General features: G+C 50.0%; 1 protein-coding gene across 2 annotated transcripts in view; it reads left to right on the top strand.

The window, feature by feature from the left end:
- jag2b (jagged canonical Notch ligand 2b) overlaps window positions 1–24538 on the top strand; it is a 30627-nt gene extending 6089 nt beyond the window's left edge. Inside the window, exons 3-26 of one of the 2 annotated variants that reach the window (XM_072699154.1) lie at window positions 4309–4372; window positions 8232–8486; window positions 9039–9099; window positions 11816–11946; window positions 12039–12158; window positions 12348–12461; window positions 13962–14075; window positions 15107–15220; window positions 15623–15669; window positions 16467–16640; window positions 17803–17953; window positions 18053–18217; window positions 18299–18412; window positions 18693–18806; window positions 18918–19031; window positions 19146–19262; window positions 19609–19636; window positions 20433–20518; window positions 21102–21215; window positions 21358–21473; window positions 21941–22192; window positions 22310–22441; window positions 23151–23298; window positions 24036–24538. In XM_072699154.1, the coding sequence (XP_072555255.1) occupies window positions 4309–4372; window positions 8232–8486; window positions 9039–9099; window positions 11816–11946; window positions 12039–12158; window positions 12348–12461; window positions 13962–14075; window positions 15107–15220; window positions 15623–15669; window positions 16467–16640; window positions 17803–17953; window positions 18053–18217; window positions 18299–18412; window positions 18693–18806; window positions 18918–19031; window positions 19146–19262; window positions 19609–19636; window positions 20433–20518; window positions 21102–21215; window positions 21358–21473; window positions 21941–22192; window positions 22310–22441; window positions 23151–23298; window positions 24036–24520 (3330 nt within the window). In that variant the 3' untranslated portion in view covers window positions 24521–24538. The remainder of the gene's footprint in view (window positions 1–4308; window positions 4373–8231; window positions 8487–9038; window positions 9100–11815; window positions 11947–12038; window positions 12159–12347; window positions 12462–13961; window positions 14076–15106; window positions 15221–15622; window positions 15670–16466; window positions 16641–17802; window positions 17954–18052; window positions 18218–18298; window positions 18413–18692; window positions 18807–18917; window positions 19032–19145; window positions 19263–19608; window positions 19637–20432; window positions 20519–21101; window positions 21216–21357; window positions 21474–21940; window positions 22193–22309; window positions 22442–23150; window positions 23299–24035) is intronic. The other variant, XM_072699155.1, reaches the window with a different exon arrangement.
- The last annotated feature ends 705 nt before the right edge of the window (window positions 24539–25243 follow it).

Below are 25243 nucleotides of genomic sequence, written 5' to 3'. Positions count from 1 at the left end.
TTTCTGATGGACCAGGGAAGGAGAGGGTGAGCTTCATGAATCTGTATCATCACGATGGTACCGCATGGTATCGCTGAGCAGCCCTTGTCATTTTCACCTTTGAGAATGTTTACAACATAAGATTCCTTGCATGGAAAAGAGCAGAGAGTAGTGAATATCAGTGAATACAGAGTTAGTGTACATTGGCGTGTGTGTTAGTTGTGATGTACAGCCCCCTAATCTTGCCGGCTAATTGGCTCTTTCAGTCGAGGCCCCAGCACGAGTCTGTTGACACATCGCTAATAGCCATGTTGGCATAGTAGCGACACGCTAAAGGAGCCGCGTGTGCGTGTGGCTGCCATACCTGGCGACGGCACGTTTGGGGGTTAGCGCCAGTCTGCCGCGTCAATCCCGGGGAGTCCATATGCGCCGGGCAGAATCCCTTTTGATCCTTCGCGTCTGACACGGCGCGCCGTGGTACTGATTGTTCTTTGTAATGCAAGTTAATGCGACTTTCTGCGAGCGCTTTGGCTGACGCCGGTTCTGCAGATTTTCGGAACTCCTTGGCACATGTCAACGGGCTCCGGTGTGGTCTTGGTCAGGGGAAAGCAGCTCAAGTCTGGAAGTTTTGACTTTCAGTGATTCCTCAGATCCTGTGATATCATTCATCAGAATTCCCAGAAGAAAGGGTTTGCTTTGACGCCTTTGTCACAATGCCTTTCTGGCCAACAATGCCAGTAACACAGTCATTGTCTCCTTTATCATATCAAGAAGGAGGGAAAATGGCAGTTGTTTACGGACGAAGGGCTGGTTTAAGAACGTTTATTTAAGGGTGACTTCTGCGGTTGGTGCCTCTCCGGTTTTGCCGTCGGGCTTTGAAGCGTCCCACTCACATTAGAGGTGATGTGGTTTGCGGGGGCGGCAGTGAGAGGTGGCGAGGGAGGGGGACATGGGAAAATCCAGTGGAACAAAAGCTGGTGTTGGCTTTGTTGGTGTTGCATCAGTCAGCCGGGCTGATGAGGAAGGATGTAGAGGCAGCAGTCAATCAACCGGTGGCCAGCGAGCCCTGCATTGTTCTGTTGGCCATGCTGTCATAATGGTCCAGAGGCCGATCTGGAGGCACCAGCTGCACTGGCTGTTCTTAGCTGGATGTGTGCCGGGTCCAGGCTGGGTTCTTGCTGGGTCTAGGCCAGGTCTTTGCAGTATTTCATTATACTATATGTCGCCCTTTTTCTTTGCTTTCTCTGACCATTGAACCCCTTGGCGCGGGTGTTTACACCCCATGTATCACGCTCCAGGTTGGGTCCTGCAAGACCCCATGTGCCCATGTCACCCAGACTGGGTTTAGCCTACAGGGTCCTGCTGCATAGTGTCGCTGCAGCTGCGTTCGCCCGTGAAGAAGATGGTTTTCGGCATGGGGAAGCCACTCCACCCTCGCGACATCCGCGGCAGGGACCTCTCAGCCCCTAACGCTGGGGGAGGGCAGCCTCCCATTCAGCCACATGATTGATTCTAGGGGAGCTTTTATTTGTGACTGAGAAGAGAGCGTTTGACCCAAAGAGGTCATCCCCTTGGCCTGCAGTGTCTGCTCCCAGGCCAAGTCTAGACTTGTCTCTTTTGAACGTGGCGGTTTTGCCCCCCCACCGGCTCACGTACTGTATCTGAATCAACGGAACTGAAATGCACACCTGTAGCACTTCAGCGGTTCCGACACTCGGATGGGGGGCTTGTAAGGCCATAGATGACCGGCCAACGAGGCAGCCAGATCTGGGCATTTAATCCCTCCCTCCCACCTTCCCCCCATAGTCAGGTTGATAAATGTGCCCCCAAATAGATCTTTCTGGCTAGTATTTCTGGACGTTTCCTGAAAGAGATGGGCGTCCCCGTGCGTTTAGTTAACCAGCTCCTTTGTGTATTGAGTGTATTGAGTGAAATGTCGAAAATGAAGGCTATTCTGAGTTCAGACTGCAGATCAGGTGCCAGTTATATCCTAAGGCGTCTTTATCTGACTGTACTGCTGTTTAGCACTAATTAACAGGACATAATCTGGAAAATGAAATTACAGTCACTGTACTCAATAATTAACAGACAAATTAAGTTTACAAATTCTTTACTACTTGTTTACTAATTCTTTATTAATTGGTCTCAGCATTGCTGCATGTGGAGTATTTTATTCATTCAGTTAAAAAACTAGATATGATCAGGATATACGATGCTGATGTTCATGTACTGTACCTCGATGTGTATGATTCAGTGTTCTAAGGCATTACGTCTCTTACTGGAACAGCTGGGATAGCAGCTCCCTGAAACCAGTTGTTAGAATATGATACCATATTCATGTGGGCTACGTCATACAAACTGTGAGCTAAGCGTGTCTGTGAAGGAGAAGCGGTCTGGGTCGGATGCTGTCTGCAGAGGGTGTGACAGAGGCTGGGCCTCTGTGAATTTACATCAGGGTGCAGTTGCGTTTCTTCTCTGCATCTCTAGCCCTGTCGTGGCAGGGCGGAGCAGGGAAGGGCGACAGTGACGGTGTGGGTGGAGTTTGACATCATTGATGCAGTATTGTCTTCCACCAAGTTCTACCAGTTGTAGTGTTCATGAATACTGCTATGGCTCCTGAACGAGGAGTGTAATCGCGTTGACTGTGTACTGTGTTATTACATGTAATGTTTTAGCCTTTCTGGTCCAGAAAGTAAAAATCCAGGCCAAGATTTTTCAAGATTTTGCCAAGATTTTTCAACCAACCAGTTGAATACTCTGTGACTGTGACTCTTTATACTCAACTGGTTGGTTGAAACAGAATCTTGGCCTGGATTTTTACTTTCCGGACCTGAAGCATATAGTCTCTTGTGCTGCATAAGGGGAATGCCCAGCAAAATGGTCTGGCTGCAGAGGAGACCCCTGCAGACTGCAGTCTTCCTGAGCATCTCCCTGGGTCTCCCTGATGTAATCATCCCCATCCCCCTAAGCCCCATCCGTTCCCGTGGGAACCAGCACCTGTGACAGCCATGTACAGCTTTTTAGCTAATGACGCCTAGCGGCCCAGCCCTGCTGAACTATGCTGCATTTCGTGCCACGGCTGTAGCATTTGTTGCTAACCTGGTCCCGGTGACACAGCCCCCCAGTGTGGGTCGGGGGTGACACCTTCACAGTTTCCGACATGAAGAAATGGCAATAAACCTGAACTTGACCAAACGTTCGATTGCAGGAAAAGTACTTTGCAAAGCAAGGGCTCAGCTGGCCTCGGCTTCTCCTTCCAGCACCACGCATCTATTACAAAGCACTAATGCATGCTGCGGAAATGCACTGGGCCTGTGTTATTTTTGTTCAAACTCGTTTCTCACAATCATGGGAAGGGTGTTGGGGAAATTAATGTGAATGTGAAATTTCGCCTCATTCTGGGTCAGCGCGTCCTCTGAGTCACTCGAGAGGGCCTTGATTTTCCTTGCCGCCTCAGGGCTACACTTTCCTCTAACTGCACACCCTGTATGACGTCCCTGCTGATACTCCGTTGCGCGGCTGTCTGTCGCTGGGTGTGATACCGCGTGCCGGCTTGGGGCATCTAGCAGGCCTCCTGCCTCCGATGGCAGAATGATGTCCGTCGCGCCTCGAGGCAGCGTCTGGCCAGTCGACGGGAAAGGCCGCTCTAACCTGCCGCTGCTCTCTGCTGGAACCTCTTCCAGGCCGTCGGCCTGTTTATCTCCAAACTTAGGCCTTAAAAGAGGGTCTCCTCAAAAACTTAGGAAGCTGTCACTCAATCTAAGAAGAGATTGCAGCATATAAGCAAGTAACCGGCCCAGAAAAGAGTGGCATTAATCCATATGTAGCCCATGTGTATGTATAACATGCATATAGACACATGCAGTGCCACAGACAAAGATGCAGTTTGTTTCCCACCACTGCTGCTAGTTTCAAGGTGAGAGGATTGGCTGAGACATTACAGTGGCTTGATGTCCAGCAGTCAGGGTCTGGGCCCTGGATTGGCTGCTGGGAAGAACATCTGGGGGCTTCCCACACTGGACAATCGCACAACCCATAACAGATGCTATAAGAACGTGTTGGTCACTCTTTATCAGTGCTTTTAACTGCGGGAATAAATGCCTGAGAGGAAAAATGGGTTTATCTCCGCAGTGACTACACATGACTGGACAGCCGTAGGTCTCTGTGAGTCACCGTCTGTCTGTGGAAAAATATGCCTTAACGTCATGCATAAATTTCAGACTTCTCTGGCTTCAGGCCGCCTCCCCGCTCCAGGTAAATTGTGTAATCCGATAGGTGTGAAGGAGTGCTGCATTAATCACTGACATTTCTCACCATCTTCTGTTCCAGCGTGCGTACACACTCATCGTGGAGGCGTGGGACTGGGACAATGACACGACGACCCATCACAACAGTGAGTACTGCTCTCTCCACCAGGAGGCGCCGTCTAGGTCTGAGCAAAGTCGCCAGACTGCTGGGCTCGCTGAGCAGAAACTGCATCCTTGGGTGGAACTGGCAATAGACAAGGCCGGGGTGCCATGTGACTATGTGAGGACTACTCTGGTGAGGACAAGCTTAGTTTGAGTTATGAGAGTAGGTGGTGTTACTGGGAGAGAGCAGAGTTTGCAGCAGTTTGGTGGCATTTGCTGGAGCAGATAATCCGAAGGGCACTGGGTCCGGCTGGAGTGCGATGGTGCAGAGGTGGAGCCAGTGCAGTTTTAGCGGTGTTTACACGCAGCTGTTTCCTGTTTTTACCCGCCTGTCTGTCTTGTAGTGCCGCCTCGCTTTGTTTTAAAGGGCTGGCAGGAGGAAATAGGTTAGCTGGGGAATGTAATGTATGTGAGAGATGAAGCTGGGCTGTTAGAACGGGATCAATGAGTCAAGCCGGGCATTCCTGTCCAGGGCGCCCAACGGCAGCGTGCACGTTTCTCTGCCGTGAGCTCACTGTGTCCTGTTTTTGTTCTGGCCCGTGAGTTCTGAGACAAGAAAACAAAAAAAGAAGGCTCTCGGCTGTACTTTGGTGGTCCCCGCGACGAGGGGGGCGGGGGGCTCCAGCCCCCGGCACTGAATCATGACCGATGCTGGACTGCCTGTTTTTTGGAGGATGGAGATTTAACGTTCGCTGAAAATAAGTCCCAAGTGAGCCTCCAAGCACGGCGGTTACTCTTGACGTCCCGTCAATAAGTAGGATCAGAGTTGGGATGATCGCAGAAACAGAGAGCTTTTAACCACACTGTCCTGCATCGTTTGCTGACCCCTGAAAGCTGAAACCCATCAGAGGAGAATGTGGTGAGTCACCACACCCATCCAGTGCTGGTCATTCTGATAGATCTGTTCACCGCAGCACTGGGTCCAAGTGTACTGGCTAATTCCATCGCGGGAGGAAGTCCCAGCCTGCCTCCGTACAATCAGAGGACGTGCTCAGGAGGTTTTCATAGCTCTACCGGGACAGAACCTCTGAAATTTTGGCCCGGGCGGTCGGAAAGTGCAAAACTGTAAGAAGTGCGAGATCGACCTGAGTGGCAGCGGTCGCAAATTAAGGCACCGTTTGCGCACGTCGTGAATGAGGGATTTGTGGGTCGTGTTTAAGCAAATTGGCCAATGGGAAGTTGGTGAAATGTAAAAGGTTTAGCAACAAATGAGATGTGGTAGATGCATTGTACAAAGGAATGTGGAGGTAGGGGGAGGAGTTCCTGGACCAGGATAGACACTGCACTATGCTGGTGTAAGCCTAGCGGGGCCGTGCTGTGCTGTGCTGTGCTGGACTGGGGTGTACGAGGCTCGACTGGCCCAAGCTGTGCGGGCCTATGGTGTGGCATTCAGGCAAACGTCCGGCTTTATATAGCTCACTCTGAGAGCCTCGCTGAGAGGCGACTGGGATTCTGGCCTGCTGGGAGCGTCAGAGGAATTCAGCAGTACATGTACGGACAGGTGTGGCTGACACGGTGGGGGGGGGGGGGGCAGGCAGAGGCAGAGAGAAGCGGGGAGACCGAGGCTGAGGCACACCTACGCGCCTCATTATGTTCTCGGCGCAGGCAGTGCTGATCACACTGGCCCTCCAGTGCGCATTCCCACATGTCAGCCCTCAGGGATGCACGCAGCACGCAGAGCCGCCCCTGCACTGAGGCACATGCACGCACTGCATCCACGAGTGGCAGGCCGCCTTCAGCTGCTTTTATTCTGTTATCCTCACAAGCTGAACCGGAGCTGTGCAGTTATTAATCAGCTGTATGGACAAACTCATGAAACATTAAGATTGCAAACCACACTGATGACTGAATGTATGTCACCAAAACCACTGGTGTTGTCTTGTCAGGGCTCCCTTTAGCTTGACGTTTGTAGTGCTTATTGGGGAAGCTTTTTTTTCCAGTGAGGGATCTTTTCTAAATGGTGGCGCAAGAATTATTCCACTATGAGGTTCATGCCAGGTACTGACATGCAGAACCTCCGTCTCTTGGCCTCCATAATCTCAGTCTTTAGGCCCCATCTTCACCGAGGATCAAACGTCCTTATGCATGGATCTAGCTTTTGGTCACATGGCAAGCAGGCGGGGGGCATTGTGGGTAGGTATGGGTGGCTCATGGTGGCTGCTTTGTGTGGTCAGTAGAGCAGCCTATCTTACACGGGAGCGGAACTGACTATTCGTGCCTGTGTCTCCCTGCTTAATTAGGCCGATGAGCAAATCTGCCTTGTCTGAGCCGTGTTTACAGACCTGTGCTTGCTTTCCAGCCGTGCCCGCTCGCTAATCAGCATCTGAGCAGCTGGTCCGCTGCCCTACCACCTCTTCAAACCTCCCCGACAGGCGCAGGTTCACGCGGCTTCAGGAAAGGGCCTGTCGCGCTGTGTTTACCCAGCAGGAAGTGCCTGGCCAACCCTGTGTTTGGACATAAAACAGAACAGCTCTCCGCCATTGTTCCATATCTGGAGGCGGTGGGCTATTTCTGTTATTGTTCCTTAATTCGTCTGACATTGTCATGAGAAGGAAGGCGGGTGGGGCGGTGGGGGGGGAGGTTGTCATAGGGGGAGGCGGGGGGTTGGTGGCGGCGTGACTAAGGAAATAGCAGGCCCCCTGTTTCCACGGCGATTGTCCCTTGCCTCCGATGCCAGCGTGATAAGCCTTGCTTTCATCGGTGGTGTACTTTCAAGATATAAACCAAAATGAATCCCCAGGTCACGGCGGAATGATGGATATGAAAATTCCTCCGTTGCAAAGTTAGCAGCGGGGATCACATTAGCCTTCCTGGTTGAGCGTTTTCTCTGCTTGGGACGCAGACAGCCAAGCAAAGGGGAGGATCAGCATAAGTACATGGATCGAAAATTCCAACAATTACGTGGTTCTTGACTTTGCTGACCTGATTGCAGTACCCTCTGTGTTTGTAGAACATCTCGGCATACTCAGATCCTACCCCCACCCCCTTGAGTATGTCCTCTGGTGCTGAGGACACATGATTGGCCTGTATTTTCATCCAGCAGTAGAAGCGGCTGGGTCCTGTGGGATGGTCTTTCCAGGTGGGGTGACTGATCAGTGTCTCGATACTCATTTCTCTGGGCTTCTTTCCTGCATATGCAGCCAGTAATGTGGAGCATTAATGTCATTAACCAGGACATTTGTAATGCTGTGACTTGCTGCAGCATGAGTCTGGCTCTTCGTCTTTTTCGTGGTCTGTTTTGTTAGTGATTTATCCATCTGCTGTCCCCTAAGGCTCAGCTCTAACTTGGGAGTTTGCTTCTGAGCTCTGTAGGGGTTAATGGCTTGGGATGCAGCACAGGCGGCTGGGGTTTCTGAGTTCCTGGATGGCAAGCAGATAGACTCCGGAAACGCTCTGAGGGAAGAAATTCCGTCTACATAGCTGACCTGCACTGCAGTTCACTTTACCCTCTTTGCTAATGTGCTGCGGGGCGCCTCTTGGTGCACTGGGTACGTTTGGGGTTGGGTATATCTGTGGCTATCTGCTGATCTTTGGGTGGGGCTGGATCGCTCTGACTTGAGAAAGAGCGATAGGCCTTTCCGATTTCGTTTGTCCCAGCTTCCTTATTATTTCCTCCATGGCTCCTAAGCACCATGGCTTGGATTTCCTGCAAGGGAGAAAGCGAGGGAGGTGGGTGCCATTGGCTTTCTGAGGGAAGTTTGTGGAAAGTTTGCCAGCCCCCCCCCCAGTACTTTTATTTCTTCCTTGTTTTTTTAGAACAGTGGTCTTGGGGTCGACCTGGAGTGCCCCGGTTCGCAGATGAACATCTCCATCCTGAAAATGTTCTTGTCTCTCGGCTTGCAGACGAGGACCTGCTGATTGAGCGGAGCATCCGCAAAGGCATGATCAACCCGGGCGATGGGGGCCAGACCATCCAGCACAACGGACCCATAGCCAACTTTGAGTACAGCATCCGTGTTCGCTGTGATGACAACTACTACGGCAGCAAGTGCAACAAGCAGTGCCGGCCACGGGACGACTACTTTGGGCACTATGTGTGCGACCAGTTCGGCAACCAGGTCTGCATTGAAGGTTGGATGGGCCAAGATTGCCGTACTGGTGAGCATCCTAACGAGGGAAACACACCTGCACGCACTGCCACCCAGATAGATGTGCTCACATGTGACTTGGCGTTAAACCTCTCGGTTAGCAAGCTATTCCACGCAGCATAGCAATTCCTACGCTGTAGATCTTGCTCTGTGGTCAATGGCACTTGGTGTTACTGGATCGTCCCTGGGGCTGAGCTCAGGAATCAGCAGCACAGCGAACAATGTGACACCAAGAATAATACCAGTGTGGGGGAGACCAATGACTGACACATGGTCCATATGGATAATAAACCCCGTTGGTCTTTCTATTAGAATCCCTTCCCCCATCCCCCATCTACCAAGGTTTTCTTTGCTAAAATATACTGCTAACTCAACATCTCCAAACTGAATTTAACCTTGAGTGGCATGTCCGCCTGGTGACAATTTCATATCATGGACAGGTTAGTATGGTTGACTGAACTACCTGTTGAATTCAGGTAGGCTAAGGGTGCACTAAATATGAGGAGGTGGGTGTAAATTGTGCAGGGTTACATTTCATCTGGCACTACTCCTTTATTTACAGCGATCTGCAAGCAAGGCTGCAACCTGCTTCATGCCTCCTGTGTCGTTCCTGGGACATGCATGTAAGTCTGCTTCTATGACTGCTTCTATCCATTGGTGTGGGACCCCTTGTGCTGTTTGGAGTCCCATTCCCAAGGTTCCGAGTTTCACTACACCCCTAAAATGAAAAAAAAAAAACTGAGTAGTTATAATGTCATAAATAGTTATAATGTCATAAGCTTGGATAGAGAAGCCAGCTTAGATGTTCAGCGGGGGCTGTTAAATTGCCAGGACGATACTGGTGAAGGCATGCTTGTTTAACCTCTTTTTGTTAATACCGATGGTGCATAAATTGATGACCCTCATTCATGCTCCCCCTGACCTTCAGCCAGATCTATAGCTAGGCCTATTCTTCTGTTCCCACCTCCGTTCCCACCCCCAGCCTCCTCACTATTTTATGGCTCATTCACCCCCAGCAGCCTTCTGTCCATTTATTAAAACAGGGCACTCTTTCTCGTTTGTATGCGGACTGTCCTTTCTGTTTGTTGTGTGTGTGTTCTTTAGCTGTGCATTCCGATAGAATGCTAAAATAACGATTTGGATGCAGCTAAGAGGTTGATGGAAGTGTGTGGGATCTTCGGAGATCGGGATGGGAAGAGAGTGTCTTTGGTTTGCCTGCGTAGCCCTGGTGGGTTGTCGATTTGAAGTTCCACTGAGGAGAAATTTCAGGAGCAACTCCTATACAGTTGCTCCTTCTCCTCCTCCGTGGACCTCCCTGCACAACACTGTCTGTGCCTCCTCATCCAGCTCATTGTTTAGCTTCCTGTTTCAGCAGCTGCATTTCCTTCCCTTGAGCACACTGTTGGAGCTGCTCCTGGCAACACGTCATTAGCCCCCGTTAGCCCTTCCTGTCTTGGACTTGTTTTGGCTGGTGCTTCCCTGCTGCGAGGAGTAGGAACCCCCTCTTCCTCAGTAACAGGAAGTTCCTTCAAGCCGTCCTCCTCCTTCCCTCATGCTTGTTTGCCAAATACCTGCCAGTGCCCGGGATGTGTGCCCGAGAAGTCTTATAAAAACAAGAAGCCCACAACTCCATGCCTAATTGGGCAGCAGGTGGTGTAGCTATTAGAGAACAGACAAGTGGTGCACATAGTGGTTAAAGGACAGAAGCATCAGGCCTCAGCAATATAAAGAGACCTGATTGCTTGAGTGTTGAGTGTTGAAACATGTAATTGAAAAGACATGGCCTTGATTGTATTGTCCGGCTCGTGGGAGTCTATTTACACAAAAAATGTTTTAAAGGGAGAAGAAAAAAGGAGAGATAACCAATCAGGTTGTAGAGGAGGTGGGTCCAAGCAACTAGAGGAGGCAGGACCAAGACATCTGATTGGTTGGATCAGCCTCCTCTAGTTGCTTGGCCCCACCTCCTTTATAATATGATTGGTTATCTCTCTGAACCAATCATTTTTCGGTCTGCCCTCAAAAAAAACTCCCATGAGCTATTGTTGGGGTGGCGGACAGTAGAGGGTTTGGATTATTATTGGAGTCCTTTTCATTGAGAAACCCCCACCAAAGCATTGATGATGTAGTTGATAAAAATCATGTTATATTTCCGCTACAGCATGTTTTAGCTTAGCAGATGCCTGTATCTGGAATGACATGGGGTGTGTCCGATAGTAATTCACACGCTAGTGTATTTCACCAAATCATCCTTCACACCCCCCTCTCAGTGGAAGCCCCTCCCTCAGGATTAGAGCCTGCGATATGGTATTTCCACATGCAGCACGTCACTTTCCTATTCTACGCACAACCCTCCATGTTGTTCCGCTTATTGTGCCTTGACTGGTGGAAAGAGTCAAAGTGACAATCCCTTCACTCAAGCGTGCCAGAGCGTGTACCCACACTGGACTGGCACCTGCCCGTGCCCGCAGGTCCTCATGCAGGGCGGCTGCATGGAGCAGGGCGGCGATAATATGCAGAAGGGTGCCAGGCCATTTCGTCAACGTGGAAGGAAGATGTGGGGCACTTGGTTTCAGGAGTTATTTCGGGAATATCGCGGAGACTATTTTAAGAACGGCTGCCTGGGAATCCGAAGTGATGGGGAGCAGACAGAACCATGACCCCCCAGGAGTGACAGAGGGCAAACAAATACAGTAGAGTACGGTACATCCCATCATGTGGCCGATGGGCCGATGAAGGCGCTCATTCTGCCAGGGCCTTCATTCGGATGTGGTAGTGAAATCCACCTTTCGACGGGTAGCTGAAGAATGAAAATAGTGCAGTAGTGCAATAGTGCATACCCTTTGTATTTGCATTCACACAATTCTCCTGGTGTCCCCTGTGACTGTGGGGGGGGGGGTGGACATCTGTGGCTTGGGCTTAGAAGACTGCCTGTTTGACCAGCCGCTGGAGTTTGGCAGGGGCTGTGTGTGGGGTGGGGGTGTGGGGGGGGGGGGGTGTCTTAAAATAGCATATAGAGAACTGACAAGACAGCTGAGAATGGGGTTCCACTAGCCTTAGAATAGCAAAATGCTGCCATAAACTAACTGATTAGCTAACCCTTCACCAGACCACTCACCTCACCATCTCCTCACGGGCTCTATAGACCGGTGCTGACCCACCTTGCTTTATAAAGCTATAGACTAATAGCGTTACTTTGAAGTTCTCTGACGTACTGTTGTTTTATTTAAAAAAAAAAACATTTGGGCAAGTACACACAGTCACTAATAAACCTGTCATAACTTCCGTAGTTGAGATTTAAGGGTGGTATTTCAGTTGACCGTCGCCCCCTGTGTCCTGCAGGTGTAACTACGGCTGGCAGGGGCAGTTCTGTGACGAATGCCAGCCCTACCCAGGCTGCATGCACGGCACCTGCGTCAAGCCCTGGGAGTGCAGCTGTGAGAAGAACTGGGGAGGCCTGCTGTGTAACAAAGGTGAGGGAGGCCTGCCGGACATCCCCCCTCCCGCTGGTGGCGGTGAGCGAGGAAGACGGCTGAGGTGTTGAAGCAGCTCTGCCTCTCTGTAGATCTGAACTACTGCGGCACACACCAGCCCTGCGTAAACGGAGGGACCTGCATGAACACGGAGCCAGACGAATACCACTGTGCCTGTCCCAACGGATACTCGGGCAAGAACTGTGAGATAGGTAAGGGTGGGGCAGGAGAAACACCATGCCACTTTTGTACTACATTACCCATAAACCCTCAGTTTGGTGCATCCTTCCTAGTCCTTGTGGATTGTTCAATGAATAGCTGGTTTTCAGAAGGCTGCTATTGGAGTACACATTGCATCTGTGCTTCTACCTTCTACAACCCCCCCCTCCCCCCCCCTCCAGCCGAACACGCCTGTGTTTCCAGCCCCTGCGCCAACGGGGGCACCTGCCATGAGGTGCCCGACGGTTTCGAGTGCCACTGCCCGCCAGGCTGGGGCGGCATCACTTGTGCCATAGGTGAGTCTCAGATTACCCCCCCACCCCCACCCCCACCCCCCACACTTTGCCAGGCCCCGTTGGAGCACCAACATGCTGGACATGTGTCATTAATGCTGACAGCGGGACGCCTCCGAAATTCAGCAGTGGGCACCAGGATTAAAGGGGGGGGGGGGTCCTGACCAGGGAGACAAGATGAGACGAGGGGATTTACATAATCTCTGCTCCTTTGAACCGGCCTGTGTTTAGCTGTTGGATGGAGGTTAAGCCTTTCTATCTGGCACTGGGAAGCTTGCAGTCTTTATTCCTTGCATCTCCTGACCTTCTTGTTCCCGTCACTCTCAACTCAAGCAGCCCTGATCTGGTTGTCTACAGTAATTTGGGGCCAAATCAGTATTGTTCAGACACAATTTAACACCCCCATCCACAAACCCCTAGAGTACTGTGCTGAACCTTCCTTTATTGCAATGCACCACCACCCCCCCATCCCATTTACAACAGAAAGCACTTCCCCAGAGTAAAATGTCTTTGTGCCTTTATCGGACATGTAAGAACTGGGGTGTAATAGCTGTTAATCTGCTGGACCTGGATTATGCAAAGGCTAATCACGTTACAGTGTGAAGTCAAAAGCATGTTCACACAAAGGCACTGGGCACTTATCTGGATCCCAGCCAGTGAGCCACTCCAGTAGCGGGGATGCTCTGCGAGTCTGTCTAGCCGTTGGTGTAGCCTTATTGTGTTTTCATACCTTGCAGATAGGCTCTCCGTTTACTCTGTCTGTCGCCCCACAATCATGGGCAATCTAAACAGAAATGGTTCACATGACAGCTGCTACAGTCATTGTGGAGGGTATTTACCATGGTGTACCTAAGTAACGGTGTAAAATGGTGCAAGGCTGCGAGTTTGTCCACCGGCATCCTGGCTGACCGGATATGTTTCCGGTATATGTGACCGGATATATTCTATCATCCAGAGACACTTATTTTAAGGTTAGCAATACCACATGTGTAAAGAGAGCTGGCAAGTGTGCATGTGTACATCTGAGCCTCACTTTAGTGCGCTGTGTATGTGTGAACCTCATTTCAGAGCGCTGTGTATCTCTGAGTCTCATTTCAGAGCACTGTGTATCTCTGAGTCTCATTTCAGAGCGCTGTGTATCTCTGAGTCTCATTTCAGAGCGCTGTGTATCTCTGAGTCTCATTTCAGAGCGCTGTGTATCTCTGAGCCTCATTTCAGAGCGCTGTGTATCTCTGAGTCTCATTTCAGAGCGCTGTGTATCTCTGAGTCTCATTTCAGAGCGCTGTGTATCTCTGAGTCTCATTTCAGAGCGCTGTGTATCTCTGAGCCTCATTTCAGAGCACTGTGTATCTCTGAGTCTCATTTCAGAGCGCTGTGTATCTCTGAGCCTCATTTCAGAGCGCTGTGTATCTCTGAGTCTCATTTCAGAGCGCTGTGTATCTCTGAGCCTCATTTCAGAGCGCTGTGTATCTCCGAGTCTCACTTCAGTGCTTCTCCCTCCAGATAAAGATGAATGTGCCTCCAACCCCTGTGCCCAAGGTGGCACCTGCATCGATCTGGAGAATGGCTTTGAGTGCCTGTGTCCCCCACAGTGGGCTGGAAAGACCTGCCAGATAGGTAAGGCTGAGCTGCTGAGACGAGCTTGTCGGCCAGGCGGGGGCAGTGCTGCGAGATGGACCGAGGCCTGCAGTCAGAGCTTGATTGCATGTTTTCTTTAATGTGCTGGGTAATGGTTGGCCGGCTGGCCCGCGATTTGGGCGTATGACCCTTTGGGCGTATTAAGGCCCCTTTTCCGGCGGATTTCTAATTTGAACCAGCTGCATGGGCTACATGTCTCCCGCAACCCGATCCGGGTGACTTGAGTAAGGCTATAAATAATGCATGGCCTTGCAACTGCTTGCCTTGGGACTAAATTTACTGTGATGGGGTTTGGGGGGAGGGGGCGATCTGGGGGTGTAGATTGGGTGGCAGGGCAGGCATGTCGCTTGGGTCCTACCCCCCTGGTGTGAGATTTGTGGAGGAAACCGGACAGGAGAGGAAACTGTTTATAACCTGTAAACAGAAGGAGGCCACATTCAAGCCAAAGTCTAGGCTTGCTGGCGCGGTGCTGAGTCCGGCTCCCCTTTCATCCATTAGGCGGCACCTGAATGCCGGCGTTGGATTTCATAGAGGGGACAGGTGCACCTCAGAGAAATGATTTGCACATTGATGGCCCCTCCTGAATATTTTAAGCCCTAATAAGCGTGAGGTCTTTGATGGGATGGGTGCTGGAGCCCCTTTTCCCGCTTGGTTTCTGTTTGGAAAACGAGCTCCGATTTCCGCGACTGCTGGTGGGCGCACAATGCTGATGAGATCTGAGAGAATTCATTACTGCTGGTGCAGGAGGAGCCGGCCAGGGCTGCTGGACCAGGGGCTGCCGTCATGCGCTTCGTGCCTCCAGTTCACTTTGAAGGGCATAAAAATTTTATAAAGCCGAGTGTGAATGCTGGTCTCCTAGGAGACCGTCTGTTGGTGTTGCTGCGGTTGATGCTTATTGTGCCCCCTGTAGGGCTTTGGGTGGGTGGCGGCTGGTGGTGGAGGCGCGTTCTCAAGCCTCTCTCTCTCTCTCTCTCTCTCTCTCTTCTTCTGCCTGTTGCTCTACTCCACAGATGTTAATGAATGTGCGGGGAGACCTTGCCTATATTCTTACTCTTGTAAAAACTTAATTGGTGGATACCATTGCGACTGTTTTCAAGGATGGGCTGGACAAAACTGTGAAATCAGTCAGTATATCTCCTTGTCGCACAGCTGTCCTTTTGCACAAATCTCTTGCTGCCATTCCAGGACACCCTCTCCTGCCTTAAAGCAATTACTGCTTTCTGGAGCAGCTAAATGTAGATGCTTTCTACACTGTCTCTGCTTATCTCTATATGGATGAATATATAAACCTCGGCATAATGAAATCTAAAACACAAGAGACAGGCTTCTCCTATCGCTGGTTCCTCCTGCATGCGATTTAAAGGCTTTCTGTTCTTCAATGTGACTAAACCGTCGTCTCTCTGTTCACAGAGTTCCCTTATGTATGCATGCATGCACTGAGCATGTTTCTGAACTGCATGCCCCATGTAAGCACTCCATATTTGAATGCTGACCTTTGGTAGAATGATCACTTACTTCTGATACAGATCTCAACGGCTGTCACGGACAGTGTCAGAATGGAGCCACCTGCAAGGTAGGTCTGCAGCGCAGGTCTATATTATCGGTCATCACACAGTAGATATAGCTAGTTTATGTACTGTTGAAATTTAGGTTCAGTGCTTTTGCTTAAGGGTACATCATTTGGTAACATGATAATGAAAGCCATGTCTTTAAGAATCTATGAACATAGTCATAACACATTATAATGCATTCACAAAGCATTATGAACATGGCTATAAATATTCATAACAAGACACATTATAGCCATATTTATTATGCGTTATAAATGCTTTATGAAGCTCTCCTCTATAATGCACTATCAATACCTTTATAATGCAGTACAAAGCATCTTTCATTCTAATACCAACCATTATAATGCAATCTATAGTGCATTATAGATGAGAGCTTCATTGGAGCTTATGAAGTATCATAACCAACACTATAATGCCTTATGACTCTCAATAGAAGATGGTGTAATGCTTTAATTCTTATACCAAGCATTATGATGTATTATGAAGGTATCTGTAGTGCATTATAGATGAGAGCTTCATTGGAGCTTATGAAGTATTATAATCAACGCTATAATGCCTTATGACTGCCAATTGTAGATGCTGTAATGCTGTATTAATTCTAATAGAAAGAATTATAATACACTCTGAAGGTAACTATGATGCATTATACATGACAGCTTCAAATAAAGTGTTGCCCATAATTTTTTCCTCTTGTAATTTAATTTCCCATGTGCTTTCTTTACTTCCCTGTCAGTTAAGTCAGGGTTGCTGCTTTAGTCTATGCTCAGCCTCGGACACGGCTTTCCCCTCTGCCTTACAGGAGGGCCCCAGGGGATACCAGTGCCTGTGCCCGCCGGGAATTGTGGGTAGACACTGTGAGGTGCTGCAGAATAAGTGTATCAGCAGTCCCTGTCATAATGGTGGGCGGTGCAGCGCCGTGCTGGACGGCTTCCTGTGCGACTGCGTGGAGGGTTACTCCGGATCTTTGTGCGAGGTGAGCCGGCAGCAGTCGATGTGGAGAGCTCAGACGGTCCACGGTGACCCAGACTCCGCCTCCTCACACTGTAAATCTGAAGCTTGCTCTTCGGTCACTAGTCCAGCTTCTGAACCGCCGCCTCACCTGCTTCCTCATATCAGAAGCTTGAGTCCTTTCCAGGAGAGATGAGGACAGGGTGTCCACCCTCTGAATTACTGGCGGCAATCTCTGAATATCAGAGGTGAACGTCCAAGTAAACGGGTCCTCACAACAGCAGATGTGTGTTTATAAAAGGCTCCAGTGTGTGGAAAGTTCTGAGTAGAAGCCAGGAGCATTGGCTCACTGTTAGGTGGGGGGGGGGGGGATAAAAATAAGGGCGTTGTAGATGAAGTAACTCTTATTTGGGGCACCCTGGCTAGCTGCCTTCACTGCTCCCAGGATAGTTAAACTGCTACCAAGCAACAGGATAATGGATTGGCATTAGATACAGGAGCCATGTACAGTGAGGGCAAAAGTAAGCTATTTCTGTGGGTTATTATAAAGGGTTTCACAACGAATAAGGCCGCTTGTGCAAGTCTGTTCTGCTATAGGAAGAGAGGTCACCCGTTTGGGGTTAGCCTGCGTCTCTTAGTGAAAGACCCCAACCTAATTCACTCTGTCCTATTAAGCAAGACGCGTCCAGGCTGCAACAGCAGAAATGTAGCTCAGCTCGCCAGGCTTGCGGGTCGAGTCCATCCGCCGGGGCTAGAGGGACGTGCTGCTCCCTGCACTGGATATCGCCTTAAATGGCCACAGTTGCACCACTGGTTTATGTGCTGGCCGTTTTTGTTTAAGTTGTCCGCCCCCCCCCCCCCCCTAATGATGTGCGACCTCACAAAACTGGGAAAGGGGAGAAATGTGCGCTTGTGTTATGGGAGGTGGAAGTTTCAAATTCCTGGCCATCCGGGAGCGGGGGGGGGGGGGGGTATTACTGGGGCGTCCAGAATAGGCTTCCTGCCAGTCAGAGATAAGATACCAGGGACTATCCTGAGGTTTAGGCGAGCAGAAGCTGATATCCCTCTCTTAAAAGAGCTTACCAGTGGATGCGGGAGTTTATCTCTGAGTTTATTTGACGGTTTTAAGTAGGATGCAGCTCCAGGATACGTCTAACATTTTCTCTTGCCTGTGCATGTCACTGCAGGTGAGGAGTAATCCCTGTAGTCCGAGCCCCTGCCAGAACAAGGCCGTCTGCCACAGCCTTCTGGATGATTACTACTGTGCCTGTCCTGAGGATTATGAGGGCAAACACTGCTCTGACCTGAAGGACCACTGCAAGACCACACCTTGTGAAGGTAACGACACGTAACCAAGTCTGTTTTTTGTCGCTTCCTTGTTCAATGTTCCTGTTGAGAGTGAACTTGATGTTAGTCGTTACCTTGCTTCATTTCCAGTGATTGACAGTTGCACCATTGCCGTGGCGACCAATGCGACTGAGGAGGGGGTGCGGCATATCTCATCCAATGTGTGCGGCCCCCACGGCCGCTGCATCAGCCAACCAGCCGGCAACTTCACTTGTGCCTGTGAGCGCGGATTCACCGGCACCTACTGCCACGAAAGTACGCCCTAGGCCCCCTCCACAGAAATTCCCCATCGCATTTTCTGCAGTTTCAGACTCACACTCACTCCTCTTTCCCCAGACATCAACGACTGTCTGTCTAGTCCTTGTAATAATGGCGGCACCTGCATCGATGGGATCAACTCCTTCCAGTGCTTCTGCGCCGATGGCTGGGAGGGCAACCTGTGTGACCTTGGTGAGATGGCCCATGTCCTTCAGGAAATCAGACTTGAGTGGCTAGTGCATTCTGGGAATCATAGTTCCCAGGACTCTCCATGATCCAGGCCTCCATTTCCCATCATGCTCACTCGACTTAGCGAGTGCTAGAGGCAGTGGCATCTGCAGAAAATTTTGATTGGGGCAGCCATCAGTAGGCCAGTTATAGTTCTGCTTAGAAAATAATGCATGGTGCTAGTGGAGGGGTTTGGGATCCGCAGCCCATGCCGTCGCACTAATGTCCCACATGTCCGCTGCAGATGTCGACGAGTGCAGCCGCAATCCCTGCAAGAATGGCGGCCGCTGCGTGGACCTGGTGAATGATTTCTACTGCGAGTGTGCTGACGGCTGGAAGGGCAAGACGTGCCACTCACGTGAGTCAGTGGACCGGGGCGAGGCGCGTTCGGTTGTTAGCGCGCGTAAGCATGCATGCATGCATGCATGCATGCATCCTGCTGACGCGCTATGGCATCCCCCCCCTGCAGGAGATAACCAGTGTGATGCCGGCACCTGCAGCAACGGGGGAACGTGCTACGATCATGGCGACGCCTTCCGCTGCGTCTGTCCCCTAGGATGGGCAGGCAGCACGTGCAACTCGGGTCAGTCCTGCCATCATCTGGCGTGCAGTGCAGCTCTCGCTGGGCTGCGATGAAGAGAGAGCCCTGCGTTGGCTCCGTACTCTTAATAAACATCTGCTCTGCCTTTCAATTCAGCTCAGAACAACAGCTGTGCTTCTGGGCCCTGCGAGAACGACGGCACTTGTGTGGGAGGCGGGGACGCCTTTACTTGCATCTGCAAAGATGGCTGGGAGGGCCCCTCCTGCGCTCAGAGTAAGCCTCCCTCCCCAATACTTTAAGGAAATGGTGGGAAACCTTATTCTTATTGTCCATACTAGGGGGTCTCCTGACAGTAACAGAAACTACATTTGTGTCGCAGAAGATCTACTTCTCAGAATTGTGCTGTAAGTGGTGGGAGGATTTAGGACGATTTCCAGGGTCCCTTACAGACAGGAGCCCTAAAAAATTGGGAGCATAACTGGATTGGTCTGAGTTGGGGGCCCAATTTGATATCATGTGACCCGAAATATCTAGTGACACCTCTGCATGCGCTAAACCAGGCTAATCCTGATTGTGAGTATATGCAGATGTGTGAATCCATTTTAATCTTTCCTTGCAGATGCTGATGACTGCAACCCGCACCCGTGGTAAGTCAGTTTGGTTAAACAAGCGGCAGTTCTGTGCAGCCAGTGGGTGGGGCGTGTGGGTGGCGGTGCTGCCATTGTTTGTCGTTGCCCCCGCTGGTGGCGCCTTTGTTGGAGTGCCCCTCACCCCAGCTCGCCTCTAACCTACTCCCCCCCCAAGCTCGCCCCTAACAATGCCAGGTCTGAATAGCTGTCCCTCATCCAGTTTGCTGGGCATCCGTCCCAGAGCCAGGGCAGAGATTGTAAAGAGCATAAGATGTCCGTAAATTAGTCTTTCCCAACCCGGTCCTTGGGGACCCACAGATGGTCCACGTTTTTGCTCCCTCCCAGCTCCCTGCTAGACAGTCCACATTTTTGCTCCCTTACCAAAGAGCAGGGATGAAGCAAAAATGTGGACTGTCTGTGGGTCCCCGAGGACTGGATTGGGAAACACTCCCCTAAATCATCCTTAAAGCTGACAGCTTGGCCACCTGGGCCCTTATTAATCAGAAAGCTGTGCTGACAAAGGCCCAGGGTCCATAAAGAGTCCCTCAATGAATGGCATAGGGATTAGTGTGGGGGTGCAAGTCGCTCCCTCCGCAATTCTTCACTGTTGACCCGCGAGCAGGGTGGGTTGTGGTGGGGGTAGGGAGGGTTCTGGGAAGAGTCTGGATTTACATTTGAAGGGTATTGATAAGTGGGATCAGTCTTTGTGGTATTGGCTCCGCCCACCGCCTGCCACACCCCTTCATACTCACACTGAGTCTCACACAAGTGGTGGCCGTAACATTGATTTTATTTTGTTTATTTTTTTTCACAGCTACAACGGCGGCATTTGCGTGGACGGGGTCAATTGGTTCCGTTGCGAGTGTGCCCCAGGATTTGCCGGTCCGGACTGCCGCATCAGTAAGTACCCGTGAGCACGTGTGCGTGTATTGGCGTTTGAACACGGATGGGCTGCCAGCGAGGGCTGGGGGGCAGCACAACTGTGGGGGTTAGGGATCTGTGTTCCCAAAACTTAGATTAAGGGGCATCTCACGACCTTTGACTTCTGCAGGGAGCAGAGGTCAGCTGTATCCCCAAACAGACAAGTTGAATTATTCATTGACCCCCCCCCCCCCCCAGAGTCCTTCTCCTTCCCAGGAAAATGGGCCCTTTGTTTCGTTTCTTTCTCTCATTTTCTTTCTTTCTTTGCACAAGGGATGTGGACAGAAGAAAGAAAGAGGTGGCACACATAGCTTCTGTGCTTCCTGTTTTTTTTTCCTTCGGGGAGGGGGGGGGGGAGGGTGTGGACCAGTTGACATCACGTGACTGTCTTTCCCAGAATGCACAGCCCACTCAAGTCTGACATATTTCCCAAGGATGCTCGGCCTGTTCCGCTGCGCTTTTATTGTTCATGCGAGTGGCCAGTTGGATGCACGATGAGCCTCCTGGGGGTGTCAACTTGTGCTGGACCTCTGACCCCTGACCTCTGCCCCTACCTACGCAGACATCGATGAGTGCCAGTCGGCGCCCTGTGCCTATGGTGCCACCTGCGTGGACGAGATCAACGGCTTCCGCTGCGTCTGCCCCCTGGGCCGGGCCGGGCCTCTCTGCCAGGAGTGTAAGTTACCCTAATCCTAACCCTAACCCTAACCCTAATCCTAACCATAATCCTGAGGATCAGGTGTATGTGTTTTCTCCTTATGACATTTATTATGCTAATCTACATATCTTGCAATGCCACATCATTGCTCCCCCTGCAGTTATAGGCATTGGGAAGCCGTGTCGCTTTGACGGCCTGCAGTATCCCCATGGCAGCCAGTGGGATAATGAGTGCAACACTTGCCAGTGTGTCAATGGTGATGTCAAGTGCACCAAGGTAACACCACTCTCCCCTTCCTACGCCCCCCCCCCCCATCCCTCTGCCCCTGTATGAATCTTCGCCACACTACAGGATGTATTTTAAAGAGTACTGTGTTTTAAATGCTGAAAAAAGATCTTAAGTACACAATGGCACCAATGTTTTAGTATCTGGTGGCCACAGATAGTGTCTGGCCAGAGGCTGAAATCTGGTCTTGCCGATATTTCTGGAGAAATCTACCTTAGGGTCATTCTGATCTTAGCATACGGGAAAGCTTTGTGGCTGCTCAACTCTGACCTGGCATGTATAAATTCCGAGAAGAGGTCTGCTTTCGTTTTTCGGGGAAAAACACTAAATCATATGAATTATTTGTCAAAGGTGACAACCTTATCAGCATGTTGTTTGGTTCTGTGTGTGTGTGTGTGTGTGTGTGTGTGTGTGTTTCTTTTCCAGACCTCATCCTGATCTGACCTGTATGTTTGCAGGTGCTGTGTGGACGTCGGCTTTGTCTTCTTCAGACTCCACAGGGACAAGAACGTCCCTCCTGTCCAAGGGGACAGCAATGTGAGGAGCACCACTTTCTTACCTGCTTCTCGACCCCTTGCCACCAGTGGGGGGTGTGTTCCTCACCCGACCCCCCGACCCCCACTGAAACAAAGTGCGAGCCCAACAGCGGTTACCTGGACAACAGCTGTGCCCGAATCACACTCCTCTTCACCAAGGCCAAAGTTCCACAGGTGAGGTGCCCATTTCTTAAATGCCCTCGGGGTAGTTCACCCCCCCGCCAGCCTTGCAGAACATTTCAGGAAGAGTTATACCTGGGATATCTTCCCGTATGTGCTTGTATATTCTAGGGCACCACAGTGGAAAATATCTGCATGGAGCTGAGATACCTACCAGCTACTCGAACCCTGGCTAAAGACCGATCCCTTCTGGTACTCTGTGACCTCTCCTACTCCAATCACAATGCGGTAGAGGTAGCCATTGTAAGTACACGTTATGGCCTTGGTCTTAGTCCATGGGTTGCTGTACCTATTTATCGGTTAATAGTTTTCATTTTGATTTGTGAGCATAGCATGTTTATATTCCTGCAGCATGAAAGCATTTTACAGCACCTTCTATTTATGATAACAGAATCTGTAGGTCTTTCAAAAGGGATCTTCTATAATTATCCAAAAATTCTAAAAGATTGATGCGTTTGCCGTCATCGTCAAAGTGTTGGTTTACGAATCTCTGGTTGTTGGCTGGGTGTGTATAAGCCGAGAAGCGTCTCTCGCTTTTAAGATCCCATCATCACACCACACCTCGGGTTCTGCTGCCTGGGCTTCTCAGTCTGGCCAGATTAACTCGGCCACCCAGGTTCTCCGCTGTCAAAGCTAAACTGAGGGGAAGTCAGCTGGTGCAGCACACAAAACCTTAATGGATGGAAATTTGATTTTGCCTGAGTTACTTGGGTTTTTTCTGGGATTCACCGCCATCTCAGTGCTGCTTTGCGTCAGGCCTGGTTTTTCGTGGTGCAGTTTCTCATGGCTTGGCCTGAACCCTGGAGTATATTGCAACCGAAGCTAGTATGTTGTAAGTGGAGATTAACGGTGCTCTGAGTAATCCTCTCCTACATAGTACGACCACTGGGAGTTACAGCTGCATATTGAGGGTTTGTGTAAGTACTGATATGTTGCCCCCCTACTCTCCCAGTCCTTCCAACAGGAGGAGCAGGACAACAGCCAGATACAGGAGGTGGCCAGTGCCATTGTTAACGCATTATCCAAGAGGCACAATAGCACCATCATGCTCTCTGTCGTGGAGGTGAAGGTGGAGACGCAAGTTGTGTCCCAAACTGTTGGTGAGTGAGATGGAGCATTGAGTTGGTTATTAGACTTTGTTGTGTTACTCTAGCAGAATTTGATTTTTCATCAAGGAGCCATAAATCATTTCATACACTAATACATTAAATGCAAATCTGAGCGGGATGCATAACACCCACTGCAGTGCAGCAGATAATTAAGAGCTGGACCTCAATGGCCTGAAAAGCAGCTTCATTAAGACACCAAACCCAGCACATGTGTTGCTCCAGATCACCGTGTATACATTTTAAGATTGCTACATGGATGAAATCTGGCATTTAAAATAGAAGTAAAGTAACCGTATGGCTTTTTTAACAAAAGTATTACATTCCTCCAGCACCATGCCAGTAAAGCTGTATAAAAGCTAAAGTGAAGCAATTTTATAAATACTTGGTTAAATTCTAGGAATTCTCTTCGAGGGAGTGAGCTATTTGCATGCTTAGTTGCCTCATGTTGGAACATTGTTTTGGTCCACCTGTTCTTCATTTATGAGTTGTGCAAGAGAATGGCTTGAATTGAATTCCAGGCAAGAGTATCATTCTGTATACTTCAAACATCAGTATATACTTAAATAAATTGTGCCTTGACTTGTTTGAAGCTTTGTACTTCTGATTACTTCAAACTAAAAACATTGCTTGGGTTGGACTGGTGGTTTTGCTTAGCGTTTAGTTAGTGTTGAGCCTTCCGCCCATAAATAGCTTTTATTTTGACGCTGGATACCCACCCCCTTACCCAGACTACCTGGTGCCCCTGCTATGCGTGCTTTTCTGTGTGCTGTGGCTCTTCTGCATCGCCATCTGCATCTGGTGGACGCGCAAACGGAGAAAAGAGCGAGAGAGGCAGCAGCAGACCCCGGCGACAGAGGAGAGCATCAACAACCAATGGGAAGCACTGAAGCCTTTGTCCCAGCAACAGCCCAAAGACAACCGGGACGCCCAGCACGAGTGCAAGAAGCTCATGTACTCCCCCGATAGAACTTGTGACGGGGCAGAGGACGAGGAGGAGGACGAGGAGCGGGAAATGGGGACAATGGAGGTGGATAAGTGCCCCCCCAAGAAGTGCACAAAGGCTGCAGCGCAGACCAAGAGGGCTGTCATCTACATAGGCCAGAGCTCGCCACTCAGGCGGCCTCACCGGACAGCTCCCAGCCCCAAGGACAACCGCTACAAGCACATCAATGATTCCAAAGGCATTGAGGACATCAAAGACCATTATGTATGAACCATCTTAAAGATTCGGGGGGGGGTGGGGGGGGGGGAACTTTACATGATTTCAAAACGCTTCAAAAAGTAATTTTTTATTGTTTTCTGTGAATAATTTTAATTTCTGTGAAAAAAAAAACAGAGAATCATTTTGATATTCACATTATTTTCTATGTACAGCAAAAAAAAAAAAAAAAACTTTTTTTTTTTTTTTAACCAGATGAGAAAGTCTGATTTTGGGGTTTTAGAAGCAAGAATTGGGGGGGGGGGGGGGGGGGTTGTAGAAATGTTTTTGTTTACAGATTATAATTATTGCTTTATTTTAATGAGAGAGCACTGTATGTATATTGTTTAATGGTATGTGGCTTACAACACTGTCCCTAAAGGACAACGAGGAATCGACAGCCAGCTCTCGGTTCCTATGTCATATCGTACTACTGTCTGCCCGGACCTGCCTTACTGAGTGCATGGTGGGATTGAGGGGGGTTTCCGGTGCTGTTCCTCTGAAGTGGCCTTTGTTTCACTTATTACCTTTAAAACTGCGTGAGGATCTCAGTATTTGTTGTCGGTAGCAAGTGCCTTCAGAGCCCTTCGCTTGCATCCCGGCTGTCGCCGTCGACCTAGCGATTAGCATCTGGACAAAGGGAAGCACTTCAGAACTCTCCATATCACCATAAAGGTATTTGATCAAAACAGAATGTGTACATATGTATATAATAAAGCAACCGCTGTGTATATTTGA

The sequence above is a fragment of the Paramormyrops kingsleyae genome, chromosome 14 (assembly GCF_048594095.1).
Source record: "Paramormyrops kingsleyae isolate MSU_618 chromosome 14, PKINGS_0.4, whole genome shotgun sequence".
In the NCBI taxonomy this organism is placed as follows: domain Eukaryota; kingdom Metazoa; phylum Chordata; class Actinopteri; order Osteoglossiformes; family Mormyridae; genus Paramormyrops; species Paramormyrops kingsleyae.
Note: the sequence above shows the minus strand (reverse complement) of the source record. Positions and strands in the feature narration are given on the sequence as shown.